At 34.6% G+C, this 25,693-nt stretch overlaps 3 protein-coding genes across 3 annotated transcripts; all 3 read left to right on the forward strand.

The window, feature by feature from the left end:
* Window positions 1-1,245: 1,245 nt before the first annotated feature.
* LOC116106663 (pentatricopeptide repeat-containing protein At1g62720-like) lies at window positions 1,246-7,368 on the forward strand. The gene is made up of 3 exons (XM_031393015.1): window positions 1,246-2,673; window positions 2,839-3,043; window positions 7,193-7,368. Exons 1-3 carry the CDS (start codon window positions 1,246-1,248, stop codon window positions 7,198-7,200), a joined length of 1,641 nt encoding a protein of 546 aa, XP_031248875.1. The 3' UTR covers window positions 7,201-7,368.
* A 5,962-nt stretch (window positions 7,369-13,330) lies between these two features.
* LOC116106664 (pentatricopeptide repeat-containing protein At5g41170, mitochondrial-like) lies at window positions 13,331-14,263 on the forward strand (the record flags this gene model as incomplete). Its single annotated transcript, XM_031393016.1, has 3 exons — window positions 13,331-13,406; window positions 13,620-13,854; window positions 13,933-14,263. Coding segments are annotated over exons 1-3 (642 nt in total), but the record flags the coding sequence as incomplete, so codon positions are not given.
* A 7,192-nt stretch (window positions 14,264-21,455) lies between these two features.
* Window positions 21,456-25,392, forward strand: LOC116106666 (pentatricopeptide repeat-containing protein At1g62680, mitochondrial-like). Its single transcript, XM_031393019.1, has 7 exons — window positions 21,456-21,528; window positions 22,143-22,198; window positions 22,515-22,588; window positions 23,983-24,043; window positions 24,143-24,174; window positions 24,385-24,397; window positions 24,881-25,392. Exons 1-7 carry the CDS (start codon window positions 21,456-21,458, stop codon window positions 25,151-25,153), a joined length of 582 nt encoding a protein of 193 aa, XP_031248879.1. The 3' UTR covers window positions 25,154-25,392.
* Window positions 25,393-25,693: the final 301 nt, after the last annotated feature.

Raw genomic sequence — 25,693 nt, forward strand, 5'->3', positions numbered from 1 at the left:
TATAAATTTAGTTACAAATAACCGCACTCTTTTGTTATACCTTAAAAATTTGGTGTTAGAATTAAGGGTATAAAATTAATATTTAACAAATTTGACATCCAAGTGAACTTTGTTGAAAATTGATTAAAAAACATTGTTTCAGCATTCAGGGTTGTTTGCGCCGTACCTATGCAAGCATGTTGATAATGGACAAATATGCATAATTTTAAATATTATGTGTATAAACTTAAAACAACATAAGTGTGTAAAATGTAAATTTAGTTACAAATAACCGCACTTTTTTGTTATACCTTAAAATTTTGGTGTTAGAATTAAGGTTATAAAATTAATATTTAACAAATTTGACATCTAAGTGATTAAAGAAAAAACTTTAGGGAGCAATTAGATCTATGGCTTCATGAGTTAGAGTAGATCATGGACATGTACCTGCAAACCTTTAAAAGAAGAGGTATACAACTTTCTCTTACAACCCCTGATAGCTTGTAATTTATGAGCTCGCAAATAGGTCTCACCCGCTTGTTATGGGTCCTATTTGTTTATTTGCGAGTTGATTAATTACGAACTATCATGTAGGGAGTTGTGAGAGAATATTGTAAGATTGAATTGTGGACCTAATATTACTGTTAAAAGAAAGATAAAGGTTCCTTGTAATGATTGTATAAACAATCGATTAATAAAAAGATGTCACATCGAATCTCGGGTGTTAGTTTACAATTTAATGAATCAGACCATCTCATAGATATATACCAATAAACTATGAGAACAAGAACAAGAAAAACTTTGTTATGTCAGTTGTACATATAAATCAACCAATAAAAAAAAAAAAAAAAAAAACTTATTCATCATTGATTGTGCATAGAATCATCAATGAAATTTTATTTAACTTTTTACTTGATTGACAGTTTTTACAACCAAAGGAACCAAGTATACACTATTGTATGTTGATTCGTTGAAACATGCGCAAATGACATAAAGAAAAGAGAAAAAAAAGGCAATGTTGTAATATAATATAGCAAATATGGTTTAAAAATAAGATGAAGTTTAAAGACGAATACGTGTCATTAGATTAAAGAGAGAATGAGAGAGGGAGTGAAAGGCTCAATAATTTTGATTAATTACATGTAAACCCTACAGGTTTCAGATAAATACATTTCATCCCACACTCATTTCCCGTGAGATTGTATTATTTAACCACAAAAGACAGCCTGTTAGAACCCTAGATAATCCTCAAACTCCGCTACTCAAATGGCCTCCAAAACCTTTCTTCGTCGTTGTTCTTCTTCTTCTGAAACCAAAATCTCATCTTTATTCACAAATTCAAGTAAAGTGACTACAACTATACCACAAGATTCAATATATAACGTTGAAGATGGAGCGAAGCTCGATATATTCCTTCTGAAAGACTGTAAACAAGGTAATATTAGTCTTGGTGACGCACGCTATTTCTTTTGTTTAATGACTCATATGCAACCCAAACCACCGATTTCATCATTCAACCGATTGTTTGGAGCTCTTGCTAAGAAGAAGTTTTATAAAGACGTTATTTTACTATACAAACGACTGGGTTCAATTGGGTTGTTGCCAGATTTAATTACTTTGAATATTTTGATTAATTGTTTTTGTAATGTGGGTCGAGTTTGTGATGGTTTTGTTGTTTTTTGGAGGATTTTGAGGTGGGGTTTTAACCCAGATGCTGTAACTTTTAATTCTTTGATTAAAGGTTTGTGTTTGGAGAATAGGAGTATGGAGGCTACGGAGTTGTTCAAGAAAATGGATGTGTTTGGGGTCAGGCCAGATATTGTTTCTTATGGTAGTATTATCAATGGTCTTTGCAAAGATGGGTTGGTCGATATGGCTAAAGAATTGTTTTCGGAAATGAAGAGTAGAGGAATTAAGCAAAATGTGGTTGTTTGTACCTCTCTAATTTACGGTTGGTGTTTTGTGGGAAATTTGGAGGAGGCTGAGAGATTGTTTAATGAGACGGTGGATCAAGGTTTGCAGCCCAATTTATTGACATATAATACAATGATAAGTGGGTTTTGCAAGGAGGGGAAGATGGAGGAAGCTAATGGGTTGATGGAATTGATGATTCAAAGAGGTTTGCAGCCTGATGTGGTGACTTTTAATTCAATGATAAATGGGCATTGCAAGAAGGGGAATACCGAGGAAGCTAATGCGTTGTTGGAATTGATGACTCAAAGAGGTTTGTGGCCTAATCTGGTGACTTTTAATACAATGATAAATGGGCTTTGCAAGGAGGGGAAGATGGATAAAGCTAATGGATTGTTGGAATTGATGAGTCAAAGAGGTTTGCAGCCTGATGTGGTGACTTTTACTACAATGATAAATGGGCTTTGCAAGGAGGGGAAGATGGAGGAAGCTAATGGGTTGTTGGAGTTGATGAGTCAAAGAGGTTTGCAACCTGATGTGGTGACGTGCACTATAATGATAAGTGGGCTTTGCAAGGAAGGGAAGATAGAGGAAGCTAAAGAGCTGTTGGAATGGATGATTCAAAGAGGTTTGCAGCCTGATGTGGTGACATTTACTACAATGATAAATGGGCTTTGTAAGGAGGGGAAGATGGACAAAGCTAATGGGTTGTTGGAAATGATGAGTCAAATAGGTTTGCAGCCTAATGTGGTTACTTTTAATGCAATGATAAATGGGCTTTGCATGGAGGGGAAGATGGAGGAAGCTAACGGGTTGTTTGAATTGATGATTCAAAGAGGTTTGCAGCCTGATGTGGTGACTTTTAATTCAATGATTAATGGGCTTTGCTAGAAGGGGAAGACGAAGGCAGCTAATGGGTTGTTGGAATTGATGAATCAAAGAGGTTTGCAGCCTAATTTGGTGACTTTTAATACAATGATAAATGGGCTTTGCAAGTTGGGGAAGATGGAGGAAGCTAATGGGTTGTTTGAATTGATGAATCAAAGAAGTTTACAGCCTGATTTGGTGACTTTTAATACAATGATAAATGGGCTTTCGAAGGAAGGGAAGATGGAGGAAGCTAATGGGTTGTTGGAATTGATGAGTCAAAGAGGTTTGCAGCCTGATGTGGTGACATTTACTGCAATGATAAGTGGGCTTTGCAAGGTAGGGAAGATGGAGGAAGCTAATGGGTTGTTTAAATTGATGAATCAAAGAGGGTTGCAGCCTGATGTGGTGACGTTTACTACAATGATAAGTGGGCTTTTCAAGGAGGGGAAGATGGAGGAAGCGAATGGGTTGTTTGAATTTATGAATCAAAGAGGGTTGCAGCCTGATGCGGTGACGTTTACTACAATGATAAGTGGGCTTTTCAAGGTGGGGAAGATGGAGGAAGCTAATGGGTTGTTGGATTTGATGAGTCAAAGAGGTTTATCAAGAATATCCAAGAGTTGATTTCTAAGGATTTGATCTCAATTTCACTGAAGCTTTGCTTATATGATTTTTGGCGTGAAGCATCTAAGCAGAGGTGTTTTAGTTGATGAAAAGGGGGTTGGCGTGGGTTTGAAGAGACTAGACGATATATATTGAGGAGAAGAAGCATTTTAGGCTGAAGTGAGTGCAATTTGGAAACTCTTTTACATGAACTAGGCTTCAAAATTTTTATTGAAACTGTTTCAGAGTAAGACGTTGAAACTGAAGTCAATTGTGTGGGAAATGAATTGCTGCAATATTTGAGGTATAAATTTGTTTTCTGTTTTTGGTTTGTTTTTGTTTTAAGGATTACCAGGATGAACAGTTTGATTATATAAATGGGATTTGCAAATGTATAATAGGAAGAGTGTAATGTTTATTATTGATGTTAATGAAAGGCAGTGTGTTGTTTTTGTCTTAGGTTTTTAAAAAAACATTTATCCAAAGAAGAGTAAGCCGCCCAACACAAATCATCATACATGAACCGAACTATTCATCTTTCTTTCCATTCCCACGGCCCCGACCAGCAACTGCAAATGAACACACGCCCATTCATAATTGATTGTACATACAATCATCAATAAATTTTATTTAACTTTTTTCTTGATTGACAGTTTTTACAACCAAAGAAACCAAATATACAATTAATAAATAATAAAAATTGATAACAAAAAAATACAAATACTGTATGTTGAAAACATGAGTAAAATAACATAAAAAAAAGAGAAAGAAAATGGCAACTTTGTAATATAATATAGTAAATACGATTTAATGGTGAGCAGGGTTTTATTTGTAAGCTTGATATTGTTTCTTATCATAGTATTATTGATGCTCTTTGCAAAGATGGGTTGGTAGAGAGGGTGAAAGAAATTTATTTGGAAATGAAGAGGAGAGGAATTAAGCCAGATGTGGTTGTTTGTAACTCTGTAATTTACAGTTGGTGTTTTGTGGGAAATATGGAGGAGGCTGAGAGTTTGTTTATTGAGATGGCGAATCAAGGTTTGTAGCCTAATGTGGTTACTTTTAATACAATCATAAGTGGGCTCTGCAAGGAGGGGAAGATGGAGGAAGCTAATGGGTTGTTGGAATTGATGAGTCAAAGAGGTTTGTAGCCTAATGTGGTGACTTTTATTACTATGATATATTGGCTTTGCAAGGAGGGGAAGATGGAGGAAGCTAATGGGTTGTTGGAATTGATGAGTCAAATAGGTTTGCAGCCTAATGTGGTTACTTTTAATACAATGATAAATGGGCTTTGTAAGCAGGGGAAGATGGTTGAAGTTAATGGGTTACTGAAATTGATGAGTCAAAGAGGTTTGTAGCCTAAGGTGGTGACTTTTAATTCAATGATTAATGGGCTTTGCAAGGAGGGGAAGACGGAGGAAGCTACTGGAATGTTGGAACTGATGAATCAGGGAGATTTACAGCCTAATTTGGCGATTTTTACTGCAATGATTAATGACAAATAGGTTTATCACAATCATATGATCTGTATCCAAAAGGTAAATAAATAAACACTCTTTAGTTATCCAAAAATTAATAAATCCCCTAAAGTTTAAAACTAACACAAAATGCACCTAGAGTACAAACATTTCACCCACCACCAGAGACACTGATTTCACCCACCACCAGAGACACTGATTTCACTTAAAACAACTGGATCAAGTCATCGATTGAGACATGAGCAGATAACATTAAGAAATGGCAAAGTGGTCTCATTTCATTAAAGAGAGAAATGAGAGAGGGACTGAAAGGTTCAAATTTTATTATAATTTTGCCTTTTAACAGACCACCGGTGCCTGGATAATTACATATGTACCCTACAGGTTTCACATAAATACATTTTATCCCACACTCATTTCCCGTGAGATTGTTTTATTTAAACCACAAAAGACTTAGCCAGTTTGAACCCTAGATAATCCACAAACGCTGCTACTCAAATGGCGTTCAAAACCTTTCTTCGTCGTTGTTCTTCTTCTTCTGAAACCAAAACCTCATCTTTGTTCACAAATTCATGTAAAGTGACTACAACTATACCACCAGATTCTGTACATAACATTGAAGAGGTAGCGAGGCTTAATAAATTCATTCAAAAGGATTGTAAACAAGGTAATATCACTCTTGATGAAGCACGCTATTTCTTTTGTTTAATGATTCATATGCAACCCAAACCACCGATTTCATCATTCAACGGATTGTTTGGAGCTCTTGCTAAGAAGAAGTTTTATGAAGACGTTATTTTGCTTACAAGCGAGCGGATTCCATGGGGTTGATGCCAGATCTTTTTGCATTAAATGTTTTGATTAATTGTTTTTGTAACGTGGGTCGAGTTTGTGATGGTTTTGTTGTTTTCGGGAGGATTTTGAAGTGGGGTTTTAGCCCAAATGTTGTGACTTTGACTTCTTTGATTAAAGGTTTGTGTTTGGAGAATAGGGGTACGGAGGCTAATGAGTTGTTCGAATTGATGAGTTAGAGAGGTTTGCAGCCTAATTTGGTGACTTTTAATACATTGATAAATAGGCTTTGCAAGGAAGGGAAGATGGAGGAAGCTAATGGGTTGTTGGAATTGATGAATCAAAGAGGTTTGCAGCCTGATGTGGTGACATTTACTACAATGATAAGTGGGCTTTGCAAGGTGGGGAAGATGGAGGAAGCTAATGGGTTGTTGGAATTGATGAATCAAAGAGGTTTGCAGCCTGATGTGGTGACTTTTAATACAATGATAAATGGACTGTGCAAGGTGGGGAAGACGGAGGAAGCTAATGGGTTTTTGGAATTGATGAGTAAAAAGGTTTGCAGCCTGATGTGGTGACATCTACTACAATGATAAGTGGGCTTTGCAAGGTGGGGAGGATGGAGGAAGCTAATGGGCTGATGGAATTAATAAGTCAGAGAGGCTTGCAGCCTAATGTGGTGACTTTTAATTCAATGATAAATGGGTTTTGCTATGAGGGGAAGATGGAGGAAGCTAATGGGTTGTTGGAATTGATGAGTCGAAGAGGTTTGCAGCCTGACATGGTGACATTTAATTCAATGATAAGTGGGCTTTGCAAGGAGGGGAAGACAGAGGAAGCTAATGGATTGTTGGAATTGATAACTCAAAGAGGTTTGCAGCCTAATGTGGTGACTTTTAATTCAATGATAGATGGGCTTTGCAAGGAGTGGAAGATGGAGGAAGCTTATAGGTTGTTCGAATTGATGAATCAAAGAGGTTTGCAGCCTAATGTGGTGACTTTTAATACTATGATAAATGGGCTTTGCAAGGAGGGGAAGATGGAGGAAGCTAATGGGTTGTTGGAATTGATGAATCAAAGAGGTTTATCAAGAATATGCATCAATCAAAAGAAAAATGCAACACTAGAACTAATTACTAATTACTGTTCCAAGAGTTGATTTCTAAGGATTTGATCTCAATTTTACTGAAGCTTTGCTTATACAATTTCTGGTGTGCAGCATCTTAGCAGGATGTTTTAGTTGCTGAAATGACGGTTGTTGTGAAGAGACTAGGAGATATATATTGAGGAGAAGAAGCGTTTTAGGCTGAAGTGAGTACAATTTGCAAACTCTTTCACATGAACCAGGCTGCAAAACTGTTGTTGAAATTTGCATGTCTGGTGTGGAAGAAGATAGAAACCTGAGACCAGCAATGGATTCAAAAGTCAAGGCTCTTTAAGAATGAGAAGCTGAAACTGAAGTCAACCGTGTGGAAAATTAATAGCTGCAATATTTGAGGTATAAATTTGTTTTCTGTTTTTGGTATGTTTTTGTTTTAAGGATTTTCAAGATGAAGATATTTGAAGCAGTATGGTAGGATAATTTGATAATGACGTGCCAAAGATCTCAAGGCATTGAAATTTTCTTGATCCAACCAAAGGTAAATGCGTTTTGATAAGTTTAACATTATCAAGAATATCCATCAATCAAAAGAAAGCAACACTAGAACTAATTACTAATTACTGTTCCAAGAGTTGATTTCTAAAGATTTGATCTCAATTTCACTTACGCTTTGCTTATATGATTCCGGTGCGAAGCATCTAAGCATGGTGTTTTAGTTTATGAAAGGGCAGAGGCTAGGAGATATATATTGACGCGAAGAAGCATTTTAGGCTGAAGTGAGTATTGAGTACAATTTGGAAAATCTTTTACTTGAACTAGGCTGCAAATTTTGGGTTGAAATTGGTGACGTTTAATTCAATGATTAATGGGCTTTGCAAAGAGGGGAAGATGGAGGACGCTAATTAGTTAATGGAATTGACGAGTCAAAGAGGTTTGCAGCCTAATGTGGTGACTTTTAATACAATGATAAATGGGCTTACCAAGGTGGGGAAGATGGAGGAAGCTAATGGGTTGTTTGAATTGATGAATCAAAGAGGTTTGCAGCCTGATGTGGTGACGTTCTCTATAATGATAAGTGGGCTTTGCAAGGTGGGGAAGATGGAGGAAGCTAATGGGTTGTTTGAATTGATGAATCAAAGAGGTTTGCAGCTTGATGTAGTGATGTTCACTATAATGATAAGTGGGCTTTGTGAGGTGGGGAAAATGGAGGAAGCTAATGGGTTGCTGGAATTGATGAGTCAAAGAGGTTTATCAAGAATATCCATCAATCAAAAGAAAAATGCAACACTAGAACTAATTACTGATTACTGTTCCAAGAGTTGATTTCTAAGGATTTGATCTCAATTTTACTGAAACTTTGCTTATATGATTTCCGGTGTGCATCATCTAAGCAAGGTGTTTTAGTTGATGAAATGACAGTCGTCCTGAAGAGACTAGGAGATATATATTGAAGAGAAGAAGCGTTTTAGGCTGAAGTGAGTACAATTTGCAAACTCTTTCACATGAACCAGGCTGCAAAATTGTTGTTGAAATTTGCATGTCTGGTGTGGAAGAAGATAGAAACATGAGACCAGCAATGGATTCAAAAGTCAAGGCTCTTTCAGAACGAGAAGCTGAAACCGTAGTCAACTGTGTGGAAAATTAATTGCTGCAATATTTGAGGTATAAATTTGTTTTCTGTTTTTGGTATGTTTTTGTTTTAAGGATTTCCAAGATGAGCATTTTGATTATATGAAGGATTAACTCATGGGATTTGCAAATGTATCATAGGAAAAGTGTAATGTTTATGCAATATATTTGTGTAAGGTTTAGAAAAATTATTTTGTGTTTTCTATTAGTTTGTGAGAGGACAGTAGACCTTCCTAAATGAAGAAGAAGGTGTTTAAAGGTTGTTTTGTATTTGCATAAAATAGTTTGTATTTCACATTTCATTCAGCTGCCACCAAAGTCACGGAATTCAGTTAAATAACTGGTTCAACACACACAAGTGGGCTTATGCAGTAGAAAGAAGCAAACTAGATATATCACAATCATATGATGTTAATCCAAAAGGTAAATAAATAAACACTCTGTAGTTATCCAAAAATCAATAAAACCCCTAAAGTATAAAAACTACCATAAAATACACCTAGAGTACAAATGTTTTAAACATTTCTAAACATTTCACCAATCACCAGAGCCACTGAGTTTACTTAAACAACTAGATCAAGTCACACATAGGTGGGTTTATGTTAATGCAGTAGAAGAAACCTGAAAAGAAAAGAGAAGAAAAATATACCTTTAAGCTGTTAGAGAAGGTGATGGGGTTGAGAGGAGGATCCGTTGAGACTTTACAAACAAAAGGGGAAAAAAAAAATGAATGAATGTTATATGAAGAAAGGACATTGAGTAGCGATGAATTCTATGAAAAATAATTTTTTTTTTAAATTAGAAAAAAATAACAAAGTGGGAAGTTTCTGTTGAATGCTTGGTAGTTTATTTGAAGCAATGGTGGAAGAGAGGGAACGCTGGATTGATTTGATAGGGACGGACGGCTATGACTTATTAAAAAACTAGATAGAAAGCTTGCATAGAATTTTTTTATATTATTATTAATTATTAGTCTGGCATTAAATTATTTGTATTGAAGTTAATTTTATCGTGAATTGATAATTAAAAAAATAAATAATAAAAATATTATATACCAAATAATAGTATTAAATTTAAATATATATTTAATGTTGGTGTAAAGATATTGGACAGGTTCTAGTGGTTGTATCTCCACCTATTTAACACATAAAACAAACTCTTTGTTCTTGACCTTCTTTCTTTATCTTTTTTTTTTTTTCTGAAAATAATAGTAATAAATTGAAGTTCCTGCCAAGTCTTCTCATATTGAATTGCACCACAAAATTGTTTAACTCTTTGTAGTAAAATTACTAGTACCAAAAATTTTAAGCCACATATCTATCAACTTAACTATCCAAAAACAAAGGAACAACTTTCCTACTTTAGCACAGAAAACATATGTAAATCAATCTAACTTCTACAATTCAATCTTATTATCTCGATCTATCATTATCTCTTCTTTTATTAAGAAGAGAAGCCCTGGAATTTGAGTACTTGAGTTTAGGTTGGTGAACATGGTACTCGGGTGAAATAGCTGCGAATATTATAATATCACTGAGCAAGGCTAACCCCAATCCTAAACTATTAACAACCATTGATTCTGGACATCGTTCAGATACACTTCTCCTTTGTAAAAATGTCAATTTCTCTTGAAGATCTGTTTCTGCAGTCGCCACAGCCAACCCATATGTGTAGAGACCAAGGAAAATGTGTCGTGGCAATACACTAATTCTTGATTTCAACCAAAGTAACTGCAACATTGTTATACTATTCTCTCTAGTGTTATGTAATACCAAAATTAATCTTAATTTCTATAAAGTTTATACACCATCCAAACAAAATTTGTTGTACAATTAAACTTTGTTTGCTCCTTCTGGATTGCTTCTTTTTCGGTAAGTTATTTGCAATTGTCATCTTTCAACAGCTAAATTTCACAAAATCTCAGACTTAAATTATTCAGTACACTCTAACAATATATGTGCATACCAAACACCTAATTAGCTTCCAATGATCCAATAACTTTAAAGATCAAATTGAAGTTATATGGGATTTTAACACTCCTAACCTATGATATTTGCAAGACTTGGAACAGAATTTGATGAGTCTATGGACTAAAAGTTAGGCATTTCTTGCTCAAATTAATCTAATTCTGAAATTTAAAACCATGAAAGCTGGAAATTTGAGAAATCCAGTTCTCTATATTTGTGAAAACGGTAGATCTCTTCTTTACAGTCACCAATTGAACAATAAATAAATGAATTAGAACAATTAAGATTGAAACTAATAGAAGTCGCAGAGTAAGATGATATCTAGATAAAGTCACACATTTTCAATTTAAGAAACAAGACAAAAGCATAGGACAGGATAGTCACCTAGGTGGTTTCAAGATTGATGGTAAAGATTCCTTCTTGCAAATTACCAAGAAACGAATCCATGATTAGAGCACCCAATACCATTATATCACCAATCATACTAAAATTTGGTAAAGTTTGTGCATCTGCTAAGGTAAAAAGAATCAACCCCACAACTAAAAGTATTGCAGATACATATTTATGAACCAGGTATTTTCGTCTGATGCCCAGTATGAATGTGCCCATGACCATTACAGGCAAAACCTGAGACGACAAAATAAATTTCCAATTATAGCCAAATTGATCCCGTTTACTTTATTCACATTGCAAGAGTCAATGAGCTAATTTGAATAATTTACAACATTATAGATTAAGAGATCCAATTTGACAATCAAACAAAAACTGAAGTTATCAAAACGTCTAGTAAGGAAAATCATTATTTTTTTCAACATGAAATTAAAAAAAGTAATGGAGTTAAATATTTACCTTTGTGGATTTGAACGTGAGTTGTGCTGGATAGTTAAGAAAGCCAAAGACTCTTTGGTAAGTCCATGAGAACCCATTAAGACTAGAGAGAGCTTCACATAAGTCTTCCATGGATTCATCATCTATTTAGTGGTGAAACCTTGAAGATAAATGAGAACGATATAGACAAATCCTTGAACAAATGTCCCGTAACTGGGGAAACAAAAGGTGTCCATTTATCATAATTTACAAACTAATCCTTGAAATTTCATATCACTGATTAGCAAATACTTAAAGAAAATCATTAAAATGTTACCAAATACAACAGTACTTATATGCAAATTATACCTAAATTGGACCCTATTGTATACATATTCCTGCAATTACGTAATAATCAGTTTACAATCAAGCGGATCAAATAATTAATTACTGAAAAAGTTAATTCTCAACTCTATTTGAAGGTTGAGAAACTTGAGAAAAAAAAAATATATTTTCAGTACATATCGGCTGAATACGAGTTCTAGTAGTTAGTAGTATTAACAACCTTAGAGACTCAAACTCGAGAGACAAAACTATCGACCAAATAAAGTAGTAATTTATGTGTTGCTAATATTGGTGACCACTGAGGGGATTTATCCAATTGTTAACTTCTGAGGCCCAAGTGATTAGTTTAGGTGTGCGCAAGCTGACCTAGACACTCCGATCACTAAAAAAAATAATAAATAAATTTTTGTGTCTCTTTACAATTTTTGTCATGGATCACAATTCATATCACATAGCCTGATTTTAGGTTGCTAGGTATTACATGGTTTGTCCATTTTTGAGCAAATTTTGGATTTTGGCTTGAATTGTTGAGGATAAGTAATAAAAATCATAAACTTTGTTGAAAATTGATTAAAAAACACTATTTTAGCATTCATGGTTGTCTGCATCATACCTATGCAAGCATGTTGATAATGGACAAATATGCATAATTTTAAATATTAAGTGTATAAACTTAAAACGAAATAAATATGTAAAATGTAAATTCAGTTACAAATAACCCACTCTTTTGTTTTACCATAAAAATTTGGTGTTAGAATTTAGAAATAAGGGTTGTCTACAGCGTACCTATGTAAGCACGTTGATAATGGACAAATATGCAGAATTTTAAATATTATGTGTATAAACTAAAAGCAAAATAAGTTGTAAAATGTAAATTTAGTTACAAATGATGATTCTTTATTTATGAATGACAATTCCTTTAGTTGTTCCTTCATAACGAACAGTCATTCATTCCGTGAGGAACGATCATTCCTTCATAAAGAACAGTTGTTACTTATGAAGGAACGACCATTTCTTTGGTCTAGTTAAAATTATTTTGACATAACAACGCTAACTCAACTGCCGCGTAATTTGGTTGTAAGAGAAGTTTGTGAGAAAAAAGTTATTGGCGTAACATTACTCTACCTTCTAATGGTTGTATAAACAATCGACTAATCAAAAGATGTCACGTCAAAGCTCAGGTGCTAGTTTACAACTTTATGAATCAGACTATGTCGTAGATATATAAGAGTAAACTAGGAGAAGAAGAAAAACTTTGTAATTTCAATTGTACATACAGTAAACCAATCGAAAGATAAAAAAAAAAAATTTATTCATAATTGATTGTACATACAATCATCAATAAATTTTATTAAACTTTTTTCTTGATTGACAGTTTATACAATCGAAGAAACCAAATATACAATTGATAAATAATAAAAATTGAAAACTAAAAACAAATACTGCATGTTGAAAACATGAGCAAATAGCAAAAAGAAAAGAGAGAAAATGGCAATGTTGTACAATATGGTTTAAAAATAAGATGAAGATTAAAGATGAATACGTGTCATTACATTAAAGAGAATGAGAGAGGGAGTGAGGGGTCAAGTGTCTGTATAATTACATGCGAACCCTACAGGTTTTAGATAAAGACATTTTATCTCACTCTCATTTCTGGTGAGATTGTATTATTTAAATGTAAACCCACAAAAGACTAAGCCAGTTTGAACCCTAGATAATCCAAAAACGCCGCTACTCAAATGGCCTCCAAAACCTTTCTTCGTCGTTTTTATTCTTCTAGTGAAACGGTTACTGAAACCAAAATCTCATCTTTATTGACAAATTCATGTAAAGTGACGACAACTATGCCAAAAGATTCAGTACATAACGTTGAAGAGGTAGCGAGGCTTGATAAATTCCTTCAAAAAGATTGTAAAGAAGGTAATATCACCCTTGATGAAGCACACTATTTCTTTTGTTTAATGACTCATATGCAACCCCAACGACCGATTTCTTCATTCAACCAGTTGTTTGGAGCTCTTGCTAAGAAAAAGTTTTATGAAGACATTATTTTGCTGTACAAGAGAGTAGGTTCAATTGGGTTGTTGCCGGATTTGATTACTTTGAATATTTTAATTAATTGTTTTTGTAAAGTGGGTAGAGTATGTGATGGTTTTGTTGTTTTTGGGAGGATTTTGAGGTGGTGTTTTGGCCCAAATGTTGTGACTTTGACTTCTCTGATTAAAGGATTGTGTATGGAGAATAGGAGTTCGGAGGCTACGAGGTTGTACAAGAAAATGGCTATGTTTGGGGTTATGCCTAACGTGATTATGTATTTTACTTTGATTAACGAGTTGTGGCATTCAGGGAAGGTAGAGGAAGCTAATGGGTTGATGGAATTGATGATTCAAAGAGGTTTACAGCCTAATGTGGTGACATTTAATACAATGATAAATGGGCTTTGTAGGAAGGGGAAGATGGAGGAAGATAATAGGTTAGTGGAATTGATGAGTCAAAGAGGTTTGCAGCCTAATATGGTGACTTTTACTACAATGATAAATGGGCTTTGCAAGGAGGGGAAGATGGAGGAAGCTAATGAGTTGATGGAATTAATGAGTCAAAGAGGTTTGCAGCCTAATGTGGTGACATTTACTACAATGATTAATGGGCTTTGCAAGGTGGGGAAGATGGAAGAAGCTAATGGGTTGATGGAATTGATAAGTCAAAGAGGTTTGCAGCCTAATGTGGTGACGTTCACTACAATGATAAGTGGGCTTTGCAAGGTGGGGAAGATGGATGAAGCTAATGGGTTGTTTGAATTGATGAATCAAAGAGGGTTGCAGCCTGATGTGGTGACGGTTACTATAATGATAAGTGGGCTTTGCAAGGTGGGGAAGATGGAGGAAGCTAATGGGTTGATGGAATTGATGAGTCAAAGAGGTTTGCAGCCTGATGTGGTGACTTTTGATACAATGATAAATGGGCTTTGCAAGGAGGAGAAGATGGAGGAAGCCAATGGGTTAATGGAATTGATGAGTCAAAAAGGTTTGCGGCCTAATGTGGTGACGTTCATTACAATGATAAGTGGGCTTTGCAAGGTGGGGAAGATGGAGGAAGCTAATAGGTTGATGGAACTGATGAGTAAAACAGGTTTTCAGCCTAATGTGGTGACATTTACTACAATGATAAGTGCGCTTTGAAAGGAAGGGAAGATAGAGGAAGCTAATCGGTTGTTGGAATTGACGAGTCAAAGAGGTTTGTAGCCTAATATGGTGACATTTACTACAATGATTAATGGGCTTTGCAAGGTGAGGAAGATGGAGGAAGCTAATGGGTTGTTTGAATTGATGAGTCAAAGAGGTTTGCAGCCTGATGCGGTGATGTTCACTACAATGATAAGTGGGCTTTGTGAGGTGGGGAAGATGGAGGAAGCTAATGAGTTGTTGGAATTGATGAGTCAAAGAGGCTTGTCAAGAGTATCCATCAATCAAAAGAAAAATGCAACATAAGTACTGTTCCAAGAGTTGATTTCTAAGAAATTGATCTCAATTTCATTGAAGCTTTGCTTATATGATTTCCGGTGTGAAGCATGTAAGCAGGGTGTTTTTGTAGATGAAATGGCAGTCGTCGTGAAGAGACTAAGAGATATATATTGAGGAGAAGAAGCGTTTTAGGCTGAAGTGAGTAAAATTTTTCAACTCTTTCACATGAACCAGGCTACAAAATTGTTGTTGAAATTTGCATATCTAGTGTGGAAGAAGATAGAAACATGAGACCAGCAATGGATTCAAAAGTCAAGGCTCTTTCAGAGTGAGAAGCTGAAACTGAAGTCAACTGTGTGGAAAATTAATAGCTGCAATAGTTGAGGTATAATTTTTTTTCTGTTTTTGGTATGTTTTTGTTTTAAGGATTTCCAAGATGAACATTTGTATTATATAAAAGATTAACTCATGGGATTTGCAAATGTATTATAGGAAGAGTGTAATGTTTAAGCAATATATATATATATATATGGTTTAGAAAAATTATTTTGTGTTTTCTGTTGGTTTACGAGAGAACAGTAGACCGTTTTAAATGAAGAAGACAGTGTTTAAGGGTTGTTTTGTATTTGCATAAAATAGTTTGTGTTAGTAATCAGAACCATCAAATATTATAATACAACTGAGCAAGGCTAACCCCGATCCTAAACAATTAACAACCATGGATTCTGGACATCGTTTGGATACACTAATTCTTGATGCACGCACTTTCCCTCAATGCCAAAAGCTCAAGAAGCGCACTATCCACTGCAATTTCAATCAAAGTAACTTCAACATTGTTATACTATTCTCTCCAATGTTATGTAATACCAAAACTAATATTAATTTATGTAAAGTTTATACACCATCCCAACAAAATTTGTTGTACAATAAAACTTTGTTTGCTCCTCCTAGATTTCTTCTCTTTTGGTAAGTTATTTGCAATTGTCATCTTTCAACAACCAAATTTCACAAAATCTCATACTTAAATTATTCAGTACACTCCGACAATATTTGTGCACACCAAACACATAATTAGCTTCCAATGATCCAGTAACTTTAAAGATCAAATTCAAGTTATATGTGATTTTAACACTCCTAACCTGTGATATTTGCAAGACTTGGAACTGAATATGATGAGTCCATGGACTGAAAATCAGGCCTTTCTAGCTCAAATTAATCTAATTTTGAAATTTAAAACCACAAAATCTGGAAATTTGAGAAATCCTGTTCGCTATAGCTGTAAAAATGGTAGATCTCTTCTTTACAGTCACCAATTGAACAACAAATAAATGAAATATAACAATTAAGATTGAAACTAACAGAAGTACAGAGTAAGATTATATCTAGATAAAGTCACAATTTTTCAATTTAAGAAACAACACAAAAGCATAGCACAGGATAGTCACCTGGGTGGTTTCAGGATTCATGGTAAAGATTGCTTCTTGCAAATTACCAAGAAACATATCCATGATTAGAGCACCTGATACCATTATAACACTAATCATACTGAAATTTGGTGAAGTTTGTTCATCCGCTAAGGTAAAAAGAATCATCCCCACAACTAAAAGTATATTAGATACATATTCATGAATTAGGTATTTTCGTCCGAGGCCCAGTATGAATGTGCCCATGACCATTATTGGCAAAACTTGAGATGACAAAATAAATTTCCAATTATAGCCAAATTGATCTCATTTACTTGATTCACATAGCAAGAGTCAATGAGCTAATTTGAGTCATTTACATCATTACATATTAAGAGACCCAATTTGACTATCAAACAAAAACTGAAGTTATCAAAACATCTAGTAAGGAAAATTGTTATTTTTTTCAACATGAAATTAAAAAAGTAATGGAGTTAAATTTTTACCTTTGTGGATTTGAATGTGACCTGTGTTGGATAGTTAAGAAAGTCAAACCATGAGAATTTATTAAGACTGCAGAGAGCTTCACATAAATCTTCTATGGATTCACCATCGGTTTAGTGGTGAAACCTTGAAGATAAATGAGAACGATATAGACAAATCCTTGAAGCAATATGAAGTACCAACCGAAACTAGGAAAACAAAAGGTGTCCATTGATCAAAATTTACAAGCTAATCCTTGAAATTTTAGATCACTAATTAACAGATACTTAAAGAAAATCATTAAAATGTTATCAAATACAACAGTACTTATATGCAAATTATAACTGAATTGGAGCCTGTTCTATACATATTCTTGCAAATTATGTAATAATCAATATACAATCAAGCAGATCAAATAATTAATTACTGAAAAAGTTAATTCCCAAATCTATTTGGAGTCCGAGAAACTTGAGAAAAAAAATATATATATATTCAGTACATATCTTTTCCTTGAGTTGTATTCCTCAAATTTCTCGACGACAAAAACATATTTCGCAAGACTAAAACCTCATATCTCTTTAACCGCCATATCGACATTGCTTAAAAAATGGAAGGAAAAATAACTTAAAACTCCAAATTCCATTTTTCTTTCCTTGGTAGTCAATTTTCTCTAAGATCATACAGAATCTAATAAAACTAAAAATGAATTATTCACTTACAGCTTCATCAATTTCTCTAGGGAATGTAATATTTTGTCCATTTTTCATACCCTTCTCAACTACTAATTCGAATGCCTTCTTCTCTTGAACAACTTTCTCATCTTTACACACTCTACAGCGATCCTTGCCCAAAAAGTTTGTCCAGCTCAATTGATCCATCCTTCTTCACTAACCTCTCCTAGGTTCTAGTACCTACAAATAAAACAATCACACATAACTTAACAAATCATAAAGACAATGCCTCGTTGAATAAAGCTACCATCTTTATATTATAACTGACCCAATAAGGGTACCAAGTCCCCGCCAGTGGTCTTAAAAGTGATAAATCTATGCCTTTACAAAAATTAAAGACAATCCATCAAGGACCAAATGTGAAATCAATGGCAGAAACTAAAAATAAACCCATTAGGACCATACAAATCATTATACAAAAAAACCAAACACAACCATAAAAAAAAAAAAAAAACAACTTCTTGGCATTATTTCGGCACAAGGTGAATGTGAAGGGACTACTGTGTGCTATTATTACTAAAAAAAAATTTACATATAAACAAAGTTTTCTTGAGACCTCTGGGATGTCACTACTTAATTGTTATTAATATTTAGGTGAATGTGAAGAGACTAACATGAATCTATATATTTTTTAGTTAGACCTTTAGATGCTCAATATGTGTTATAAATACTAATTAATAGCAATTTACATATAAACAAAGTTTTATTGAGACCTTTGGAATGCCACTATTTAATTGTTATTAATATTTAGGTAAATGTGAAGGGACCAACATGAATCTTCCTACATGGAAATCATATATTAATAGAGCTCTTAAGATCCTATGTGGCATCCTACATGGAGTCCAAATGGTGATTAATAGAGAGGGTGGGCTTTGGGATTATATAAATATATATATTGTAGAAATTGATAATTAAATTTTATTCAATGGGAATTATTATTTTATTGTGATCTTCGAGAAAATAAATGGTCATTAGTAAATTATAAATTAATCTCATTAATGTGGGGATGAACATGTCATTTGCGGGTTTGGAATTTAGATCCATATCAATATAGATTTTTTTTTTTCTAATGATTGGAGCGTTCAGACGATTTGTGCACATCTCAACTATTTTTTAGGGATTTTGAAAATTATCGGCCGCATAAGAGTTCTAGTAGCCACCAGTATTAACAACCTTCGGGACTCAAACTCAAGAGGCAAAACTGTCAGCCTAATAAGATGGTAATTTATGTGTTGCTAATAAGGGTGACCACTGAAGGGATTACCCAATTGTCAACTTCAGGGCACCGAGTGATTAGTTGAGGTGCACGCAAGATAGCCTGGACACTCCGATCACCAAAATAAATAAATAAATAAATAAATTTATGTGCCAGTTGTCTCTTTACAGTACTTGTCATGGATCACAATTCATATCACATGGCTTGATTTTATGTTGTCAGGTATTACATGGTTTGTCCGTTTTTGAGCAAATTTCGGGTTTTGGCATGACTTGTTGGGGATAAATTGATGGGATATATAATAAAAATCATAAACTTTGTTGAAAATTGATTAAAAAACATTGTTTCAGCATTCAGGGTTCTCTACACCGTACCTATGCAAGCATGTTAATAATGGACAAATATGCATAATTTTAAATATTATGTGTATAAACTTAAAACAAAATAAGTGTGTAAAATGTAAATTTAGTTACAAATAACCCCACTCTTTTGTTATACCTTAAAAATTTGGTGTTAGAAATAAGGGTATAAAATTAATATTTGACAAATTCGACATCCAAGTGATTAAAGAAAAAACTTTCGGAAGCAACTAGATCTATGGCTTTATGAATCATAGTAGATCATGGATATGTACCTGCAAACCTTTAAAATAAGAGGTATACAACCTAATCTCACAACCCTTGACAGCTTGCAATTTATGAGCTCGCAAATAGGTTTCACCTGCTTGTTATAGGTCTTATTTTTCCATTTGCGAGATTAATAATTATGAGCTATCAAGTAGAAGGTTGTGAGAGAAAGTTGTAAGATTGGATTGTGGACCTAACGTTGCTATTAAAAGAAAGGTAAAGGTTCCTTGTAATGGTTGTATAAACAATTGACTAATCAAAAGATTTCACGTCGAACATCGGGTGTTAGTTTACAACTTTATGAATCAGAGCGTGTCATAGATATATACCAATAAACTAGGAGAACAAGAAAAACTTTGTTATTTCAGTTGTACATATAATCAACCAATAAAAAACAAAAAAACAAAAACAAAAACTTATTCATAATTGATTATACATAGAATCATCAATAAAATTTTATTTAACTTTTTTCTTAATTGACAGTTTGTACAACCAAAGGAACGAAATATACAATACTGTATGTTGATTGGTTGAAAATGAGCAAATGACGTAAAGAAAAGAGAAAAAATGGCAATGTTGTAATATAATATAGCAAATATGGATTAAAAATAAGATGAAGTGTAAAGACGAATACGTGTCTTTACATTAAAGGGAGAATGAGAGAGGGAGTGACAGGCTCAATAATTTTGCTTCATTTAACATGCCCTCGGTGTCTGGATAATTACATGTAAACCCTATAGGTTTCAAATAAATACATTTCATCCCACACTTATTTCCTGTGAGATTGTATTATTTAACCACAAAAGATAGCCTGTTGGAACCCTAGGTAATCCAGAAACGCCGCTACTCAAATGGCCTCCAAAACCTTTCTTAGTCGTTTTTCTTCTTCTTCTGAAACCAAAATCTCATCTTTATTCAAAAATTCATGTAAAGTGACTACAACTATACCACAAAATTCAGTATATAACGTTGAAGATGTAGTGAGGCTCGATATATTCCTTCTAAAAGACTGTAAACAAGGTAATATCAGCCTTGGTGAAGCATGCTATTTCTTTTGTTTAATGACTCATATGCAACCCAAACCACTGATTTCATCATTCAACCAATTGTTTGGAGCTCTTGCTAAGAAGAAGTTTTATAAAGATGTTATTTTACTTTACAAACGACTGGGTTCAATTGGGTTGTTGCCATATTTAATTACTTTGAATATTTTGATTAATTGTTTTTGTAAGTGGGTCGAGTTTGTGATGGTTTTGTTGTTTTTTTGGAGGATTTTGAGGTGGGGTTTTAACCCAGATGCTGTAACTTTTAATTCTTTGATTAAAGTTTGTGTTTGGAGAATAGGAGTTTAGAGGCTACAGAGTTGTTCAAGAAAATGGATGTGTTTGGGGTCGGCCAGATATTGTCTCTTATGGTAGTATTATCAATGGTCTTTGCAAAGATGGGTTGGTAGATATGGCTAAAGAATTTTTTTTGGAAAGGAAGAGTAGAGGAATCAAGCCAAATGTGGTTGTTTGTACCTCTCTAATTTACGGTTGGTGTTTTGTGGGAAATTTGGAGGAGGCTGAGAGATTGTTTAATGAGATGGTGGATCAAGGTTCGCAGCCCAATTTACTGACGTATAATACAATGATAAGTGGGTTTTGCAAGGAGGGGAAGATGGAGGCAGCTAATGGGTTGATGGAATTGATGATTCAAAGAGGTTTGCAGCTTGATGTGGTGAGTTTTAATTCAATGATAAATGGGCATTGCAAGGAGGGGAATATCGAGGAAGCTAATGGGTTGTTGGAATTGATGACTCAAAGAGGTTTGCAGGCTAATCTAGTGACTTTTAATACAATGATAAATGGGCTTTGCAAGGAGGGGAAGACGGATAAAGCTAATAGATTGTTGGAATTGATGAGTCAAAGAGGTTGGCAGCCTGATGTGGTGACTTTTACTATAATGATAAATGGGCTTTGCAAGAAGGGGAAGATAGAGGAAGCTAATGGGTTGTTGGAGTTGATGAGTCAAGGAGGTTTGCAGCCTGAAGTGGTGACGTGCACTACAATGATAAGTGGGCTTTGCAAGGAGGGGAAGATGGAGAAATCTAATGAGTTTTTGGAATGGATGATTCAAAGAGGTTTGCAGCCTAATGTGGTGACATTTACAACAATGATAAATGGGCTTTGCGTCTGTCTTGTTTTACATCAGGAGAATTCTTCTTTCTTATATGACTTTCAGTATCTTGGAATATGGTGGAATTTTTTATATAATTCTAGAGCTTCTATCATTTTAATCCTTTTCCTATTTTTCAAAGTCGATTGCTGATCTATGTTCCAAGCGTTTGGAGCCTGTTTAAGATTTCTGACGCCATAAAATTTATAGGATTCTCCAATGAAGATATCTGAAGCAGTATGGTAGGATAATTTGATAATGACGTGCCAATGATCTCAAGGCATTGAATTTTTCTTGATCCAACCAAAGGTAAATGTGTTTTGATAAGTTTAACATTGACCAAGGGTTATCAAGCATATCCATAAATCAAAAGAAAGCAACACTAGAACTAATTACTAATTACTGTTCCGAGAGTTGATTTCTAAATATTTGATCTCAATTTCACTGAAGTGAAGCATCTAAGCATGGTGTTTTAGTTGATGAAAGGGCAGAGGCTAAGAGATATATATTGAAGAGAATAAGCTTTTTAGGCTGAAGTGAGTACTGAGTACAATTTAGAAAACCTTTTACTTGAACCAGGCTGTAAAGTTTTGGTTGAAATTGGCATGTTTGGTGTGGAAGAAGCATCTGAGCAGGTTGTTTTAGTTGATGAAAGAGCGGTTGCCGTGAAGAGACTAGGAGATATATTCTGAGGAGAAGAAACATTTTGGAAACTCTTTTACATGAACCAGTCTAGTGTGGTGGAAGATAGAAACACGGGACTGGCAATGGATTCAATAGTCAAGGCTCTCTTAGAATCAGAAGCTAAACTGAAATCAATTTTGTGGAAAATTAATACCTACAATATTTTCTGTTTTTGGTTTGTTTTTTTTTTTTTGAAGGATTACCAAGATGAACAGTTTGATCATATATAAGATTAATCACAGTTACTTTGTGCTTTGTTAATCACAGTTAAGAGTTCCTAAACCTTATGGATTTGCTTTTAAGCTTTACATGAACATCCTTCGCTCAAAACTCAGTTGCTGGTAATGCAAGGTTTATAAACTAGTTCGAACACGCAGTTGCCAGTAATGCAAGGTATGTCAATTCAAGGAGCTGCATATTCCATTGCAAAATTACATGATCAAAATTTGATGCCTCGTCTGCAACATTAAAAAAAGAAAAAAGAACATCATATCATAATCATATGATCTATCCAAAGGGCTGCAGAAATAGCTATCCATGTCAAGTACAATACACCCTCTAAATAATTTCAGAAAATAAATAATCCCAAAGTTTTGAATACAACAAAATCCACCCTCAAAAGTTGAAAGTACAAACGTATCATAAGAGTAGTTTCTCTTGTTTCTGAAACTGATGGGGTTTACTTTAACCATCAAATCCATAAGTCTCCGCAAATAACTATCCATGGATAAAAAAACTCTCACACTCTTCTCAAAATACACAAGTGGGTTTATGCTGTAGAAAGAAGCAAATTAGTTATATCACAATCATATGATCTTATGGATAGGTAAATACATAAACACTCTTTAGTTATCCAAAAATCAATAAATCCCCTAAAGTTTAAAACTAACACAAAATGCACCTAGAGTACAATTATTTCACGCACCACCAGAGCCAGTGATTTTACTTAAAACAACTGGATCAAGTCATCGATTGAGACATGAGCAGATAACATAAAGAAATGGAAAAGTGTTCTCATTACATTAAAGAGAGAAATGAGAGAGGGACTGAAAGGCTCAGATTTTATTATAATTTTGCTTCTTTTAACAGACCACCGGTGTCTGGATAATGACATATGTACCCTACAGGTTTCACATAAATACATTTCATCCCACACTCATTTCCTGTGAGATTGTGTTATTTAAACCACAAAAGACTTAGCCAGTTTGAACCCTAGAAAATCCACAAACGCCACTACTCAAATGGCATTCAAAACCTCTCTTAGTCGTTGTTCTTCTTCTTCTGAAACCAAAACCTCATCTTTGTTCACAAATTCATGTAAAGTGACTACAACTATACCACCAGATTCAGTACATAACATTGAAGAGGTAGCGAGGCTTGATAAATTCATTCAAAAGGATTGTAAACAAGGTAATATCACTCTTGATGAAGCACGCTATTTCTTTTGTTTAATGATTCATATGCAACCCAAACCACTGATTTCATCATTCAACGGATTGTTTGGAGCTCTTGCTAAGAAGAAGTTTTATGAAGACGTTATTTTGCTTTACAAGCGAGCGGATTCAATGGGGTTGATGCCAGATCTTTTTACATTAAATGTTTTGATTAATTGTTTTTGTAACGTGGGTCGAGTTTGTGATGGTTTTGTTGTTTTCGGGAGGATTTTGAAGTGGGGTTTTAGCCCAAATGTTGTGACTTTGACTTCTTTGATTAAAGGTTTGTGTTTGGAGAATAGGGGTATGGAGGCTAATGAGTTGTTCGAATTGATGAGTCAGAGAGGTTTGCAGCCTAATTTGGTGACTTTTAATACATTGATAAATGGGCTTTGGAAGGAAGGGAAGATGGAGGAAGCTAATAGGTTACTGGAATTGATGAGTCAAAGAGGTTTGCAGCCTAATGTGGTGACTTTTAATACAATGATAATAGGGTCGTGCAAGATGAGGAAGATAGAGGAAGCTAATGGGTTTTTGGAATTGATGAGTAAAAGAGGTTTGCAGCCTGATGTGGTGACATTTACTGTAATGATAAGTGGGCTGTGCAAGGTGGGGAAGACGGAGGAAGCTAATGGGTTTTTGGAATTGATGAGTAAAAGAGGTTTGCAGCCTGATGTGGTGACATTTACTACAATGATAAGTAGGCTTTGCAAGGTGGGGAAGATGGAGGAAGCTAATAGGTTGATGGAATTGATGAGTCAAAGAGGTTTGCAGCCTAATGTGGTGACTTTTAATACAATGATAGACGTGCTTTGCAAGGAGGGGAAGATGGAGGAAGCTAATAGGTTGTTGGAATTGGTGAGTCAAAGAGGTTTGTAGCCTAATGTGTTAACGTTTAATACAATGATAAATGGGCTTTGCAAGAAGGGGAAGACAGAGAAAGCTAATGAGTTGTTGGAATTAATGAGTTAGAGAGGCTTGCAGCCTAATGTGGTGACTTTTAATTCAATGATAAATGCGTTTTGCAAGGACGGGGAGATGGAGGAAGCTAATGGGATGATGAAATTGATGATTTGAAGAGGTTTGCAGCCTGATGTGGTGACGTTTAATACTATGATAAATGGTCTTTGCAAGGAGGGGAAGATTGAGGAAGCTAATGGGTTGTTTGAATTGATGAGTCAGAGAGGTTTGCAGCCTGATGTGGTGACATTTACTACATTGATAAATGGGCTTTGCAAGGAAGGGAAGACGGAGGAAGCTAATTGGTTGTTTGAATTGATGAATCAAAGAGGTTTGCAGCTTGATGTGGTGGCGTTTTCTACAATGATAAGTGGGCTTTGCGAGGTGGGGAAGATGGAGGAAGCTAACGAGTTGTTGGAATTGATGAGTCAAAGAGGTTTATCAAGAATATCCATCAATCAAACGAAAAATGCAACACTAGAACTAATTACTGTTCCAAGAGTTGATTTCTAAGGATTTGATCTCAATTTCACTGAAGCTTTGTTTATACGATTTCCGGTGTGAAGCATCTAAGCAGGGTGTTTTAGTTGATGAAATGGTGGTCGTCATGAAGAGACTAGGAGATATATCTTGAGGAGAAGAATTGTTTTACGCTGAAGTGAGTATAATTTAGAAACAAATTATAGGAAGAGTGTAATGTTTATGCAGGGTTTAGAAAAATGATTTTGTGTTTTCTATTGGTTTGTGAGAGGACGATAGACCATTATAAATGAAGAAAAAGGTGTCTAAGGGTTGTTTTGTATTTGCATTCAGAACCATCAAATTCACATAATGGTATTTTTAACTACAATTATGCATGTCAGTTCTAACATTAGTATTTAAGTCTACTAACAGACCAACTGGACCAAATGAAACAAAAACAATTGAGCGGCACATGACATATGTAGGATTTGAGCATTACATATTCAAATGAAAGAAATTTGCCAAAAAAGATCACAAGATACAATACTGGCAAAGTTGATTATCAAACATTTCAGATTGACATATGCTCAA

This window comes from Pistacia vera, unplaced genomic scaffold (assembly GCF_008641045.1).
Source record: "Pistacia vera cultivar Batoury unplaced genomic scaffold, PisVer_v2 Contig52, whole genome shotgun sequence".
Lineage (NCBI taxonomy): Eukaryota > Viridiplantae > Streptophyta > Magnoliopsida > Sapindales > Anacardiaceae > Pistacia > Pistacia vera.

Bases quoted from the DNA above. Each gene is read 5' to 3' on its own strand.
- LOC116106663 (XM_031393015.1), top strand. From the start codon at position 1,246: ATGGCCTCCAAAACCTTTCTTCGTCGTTGTTCTTCTTCTTCTGAAACC. The intron at 2,674-2,838 runs ATGGAGGGGAAG...CAAAGAGGTTTG, and splicing joins CAATGATAAATGGGCTTTGC to CAGCCTAATTTGGTGACTTT.
- LOC116106666 (XM_031393019.1), top strand. From the start codon at position 21,456: ATGATAAGTGGGCTTTGCAAGGAGGGGAAGATGGAGAAATCTAATGAG. The intron at 22,199-22,514 runs GTTGTTTTAGTT...TGTTAATCACAG, and splicing joins TGGAAGAAGCATCTGAGCAG to TTAAGAGTTCCTAAACCTTA. The intron at 22,589-23,982 runs GTAATGCAAGGT...TTTGGAGAATAG, and splicing joins CGCTCAAAACTCAGTTGCTG to GGGTATGGAGGCTAATGAGT.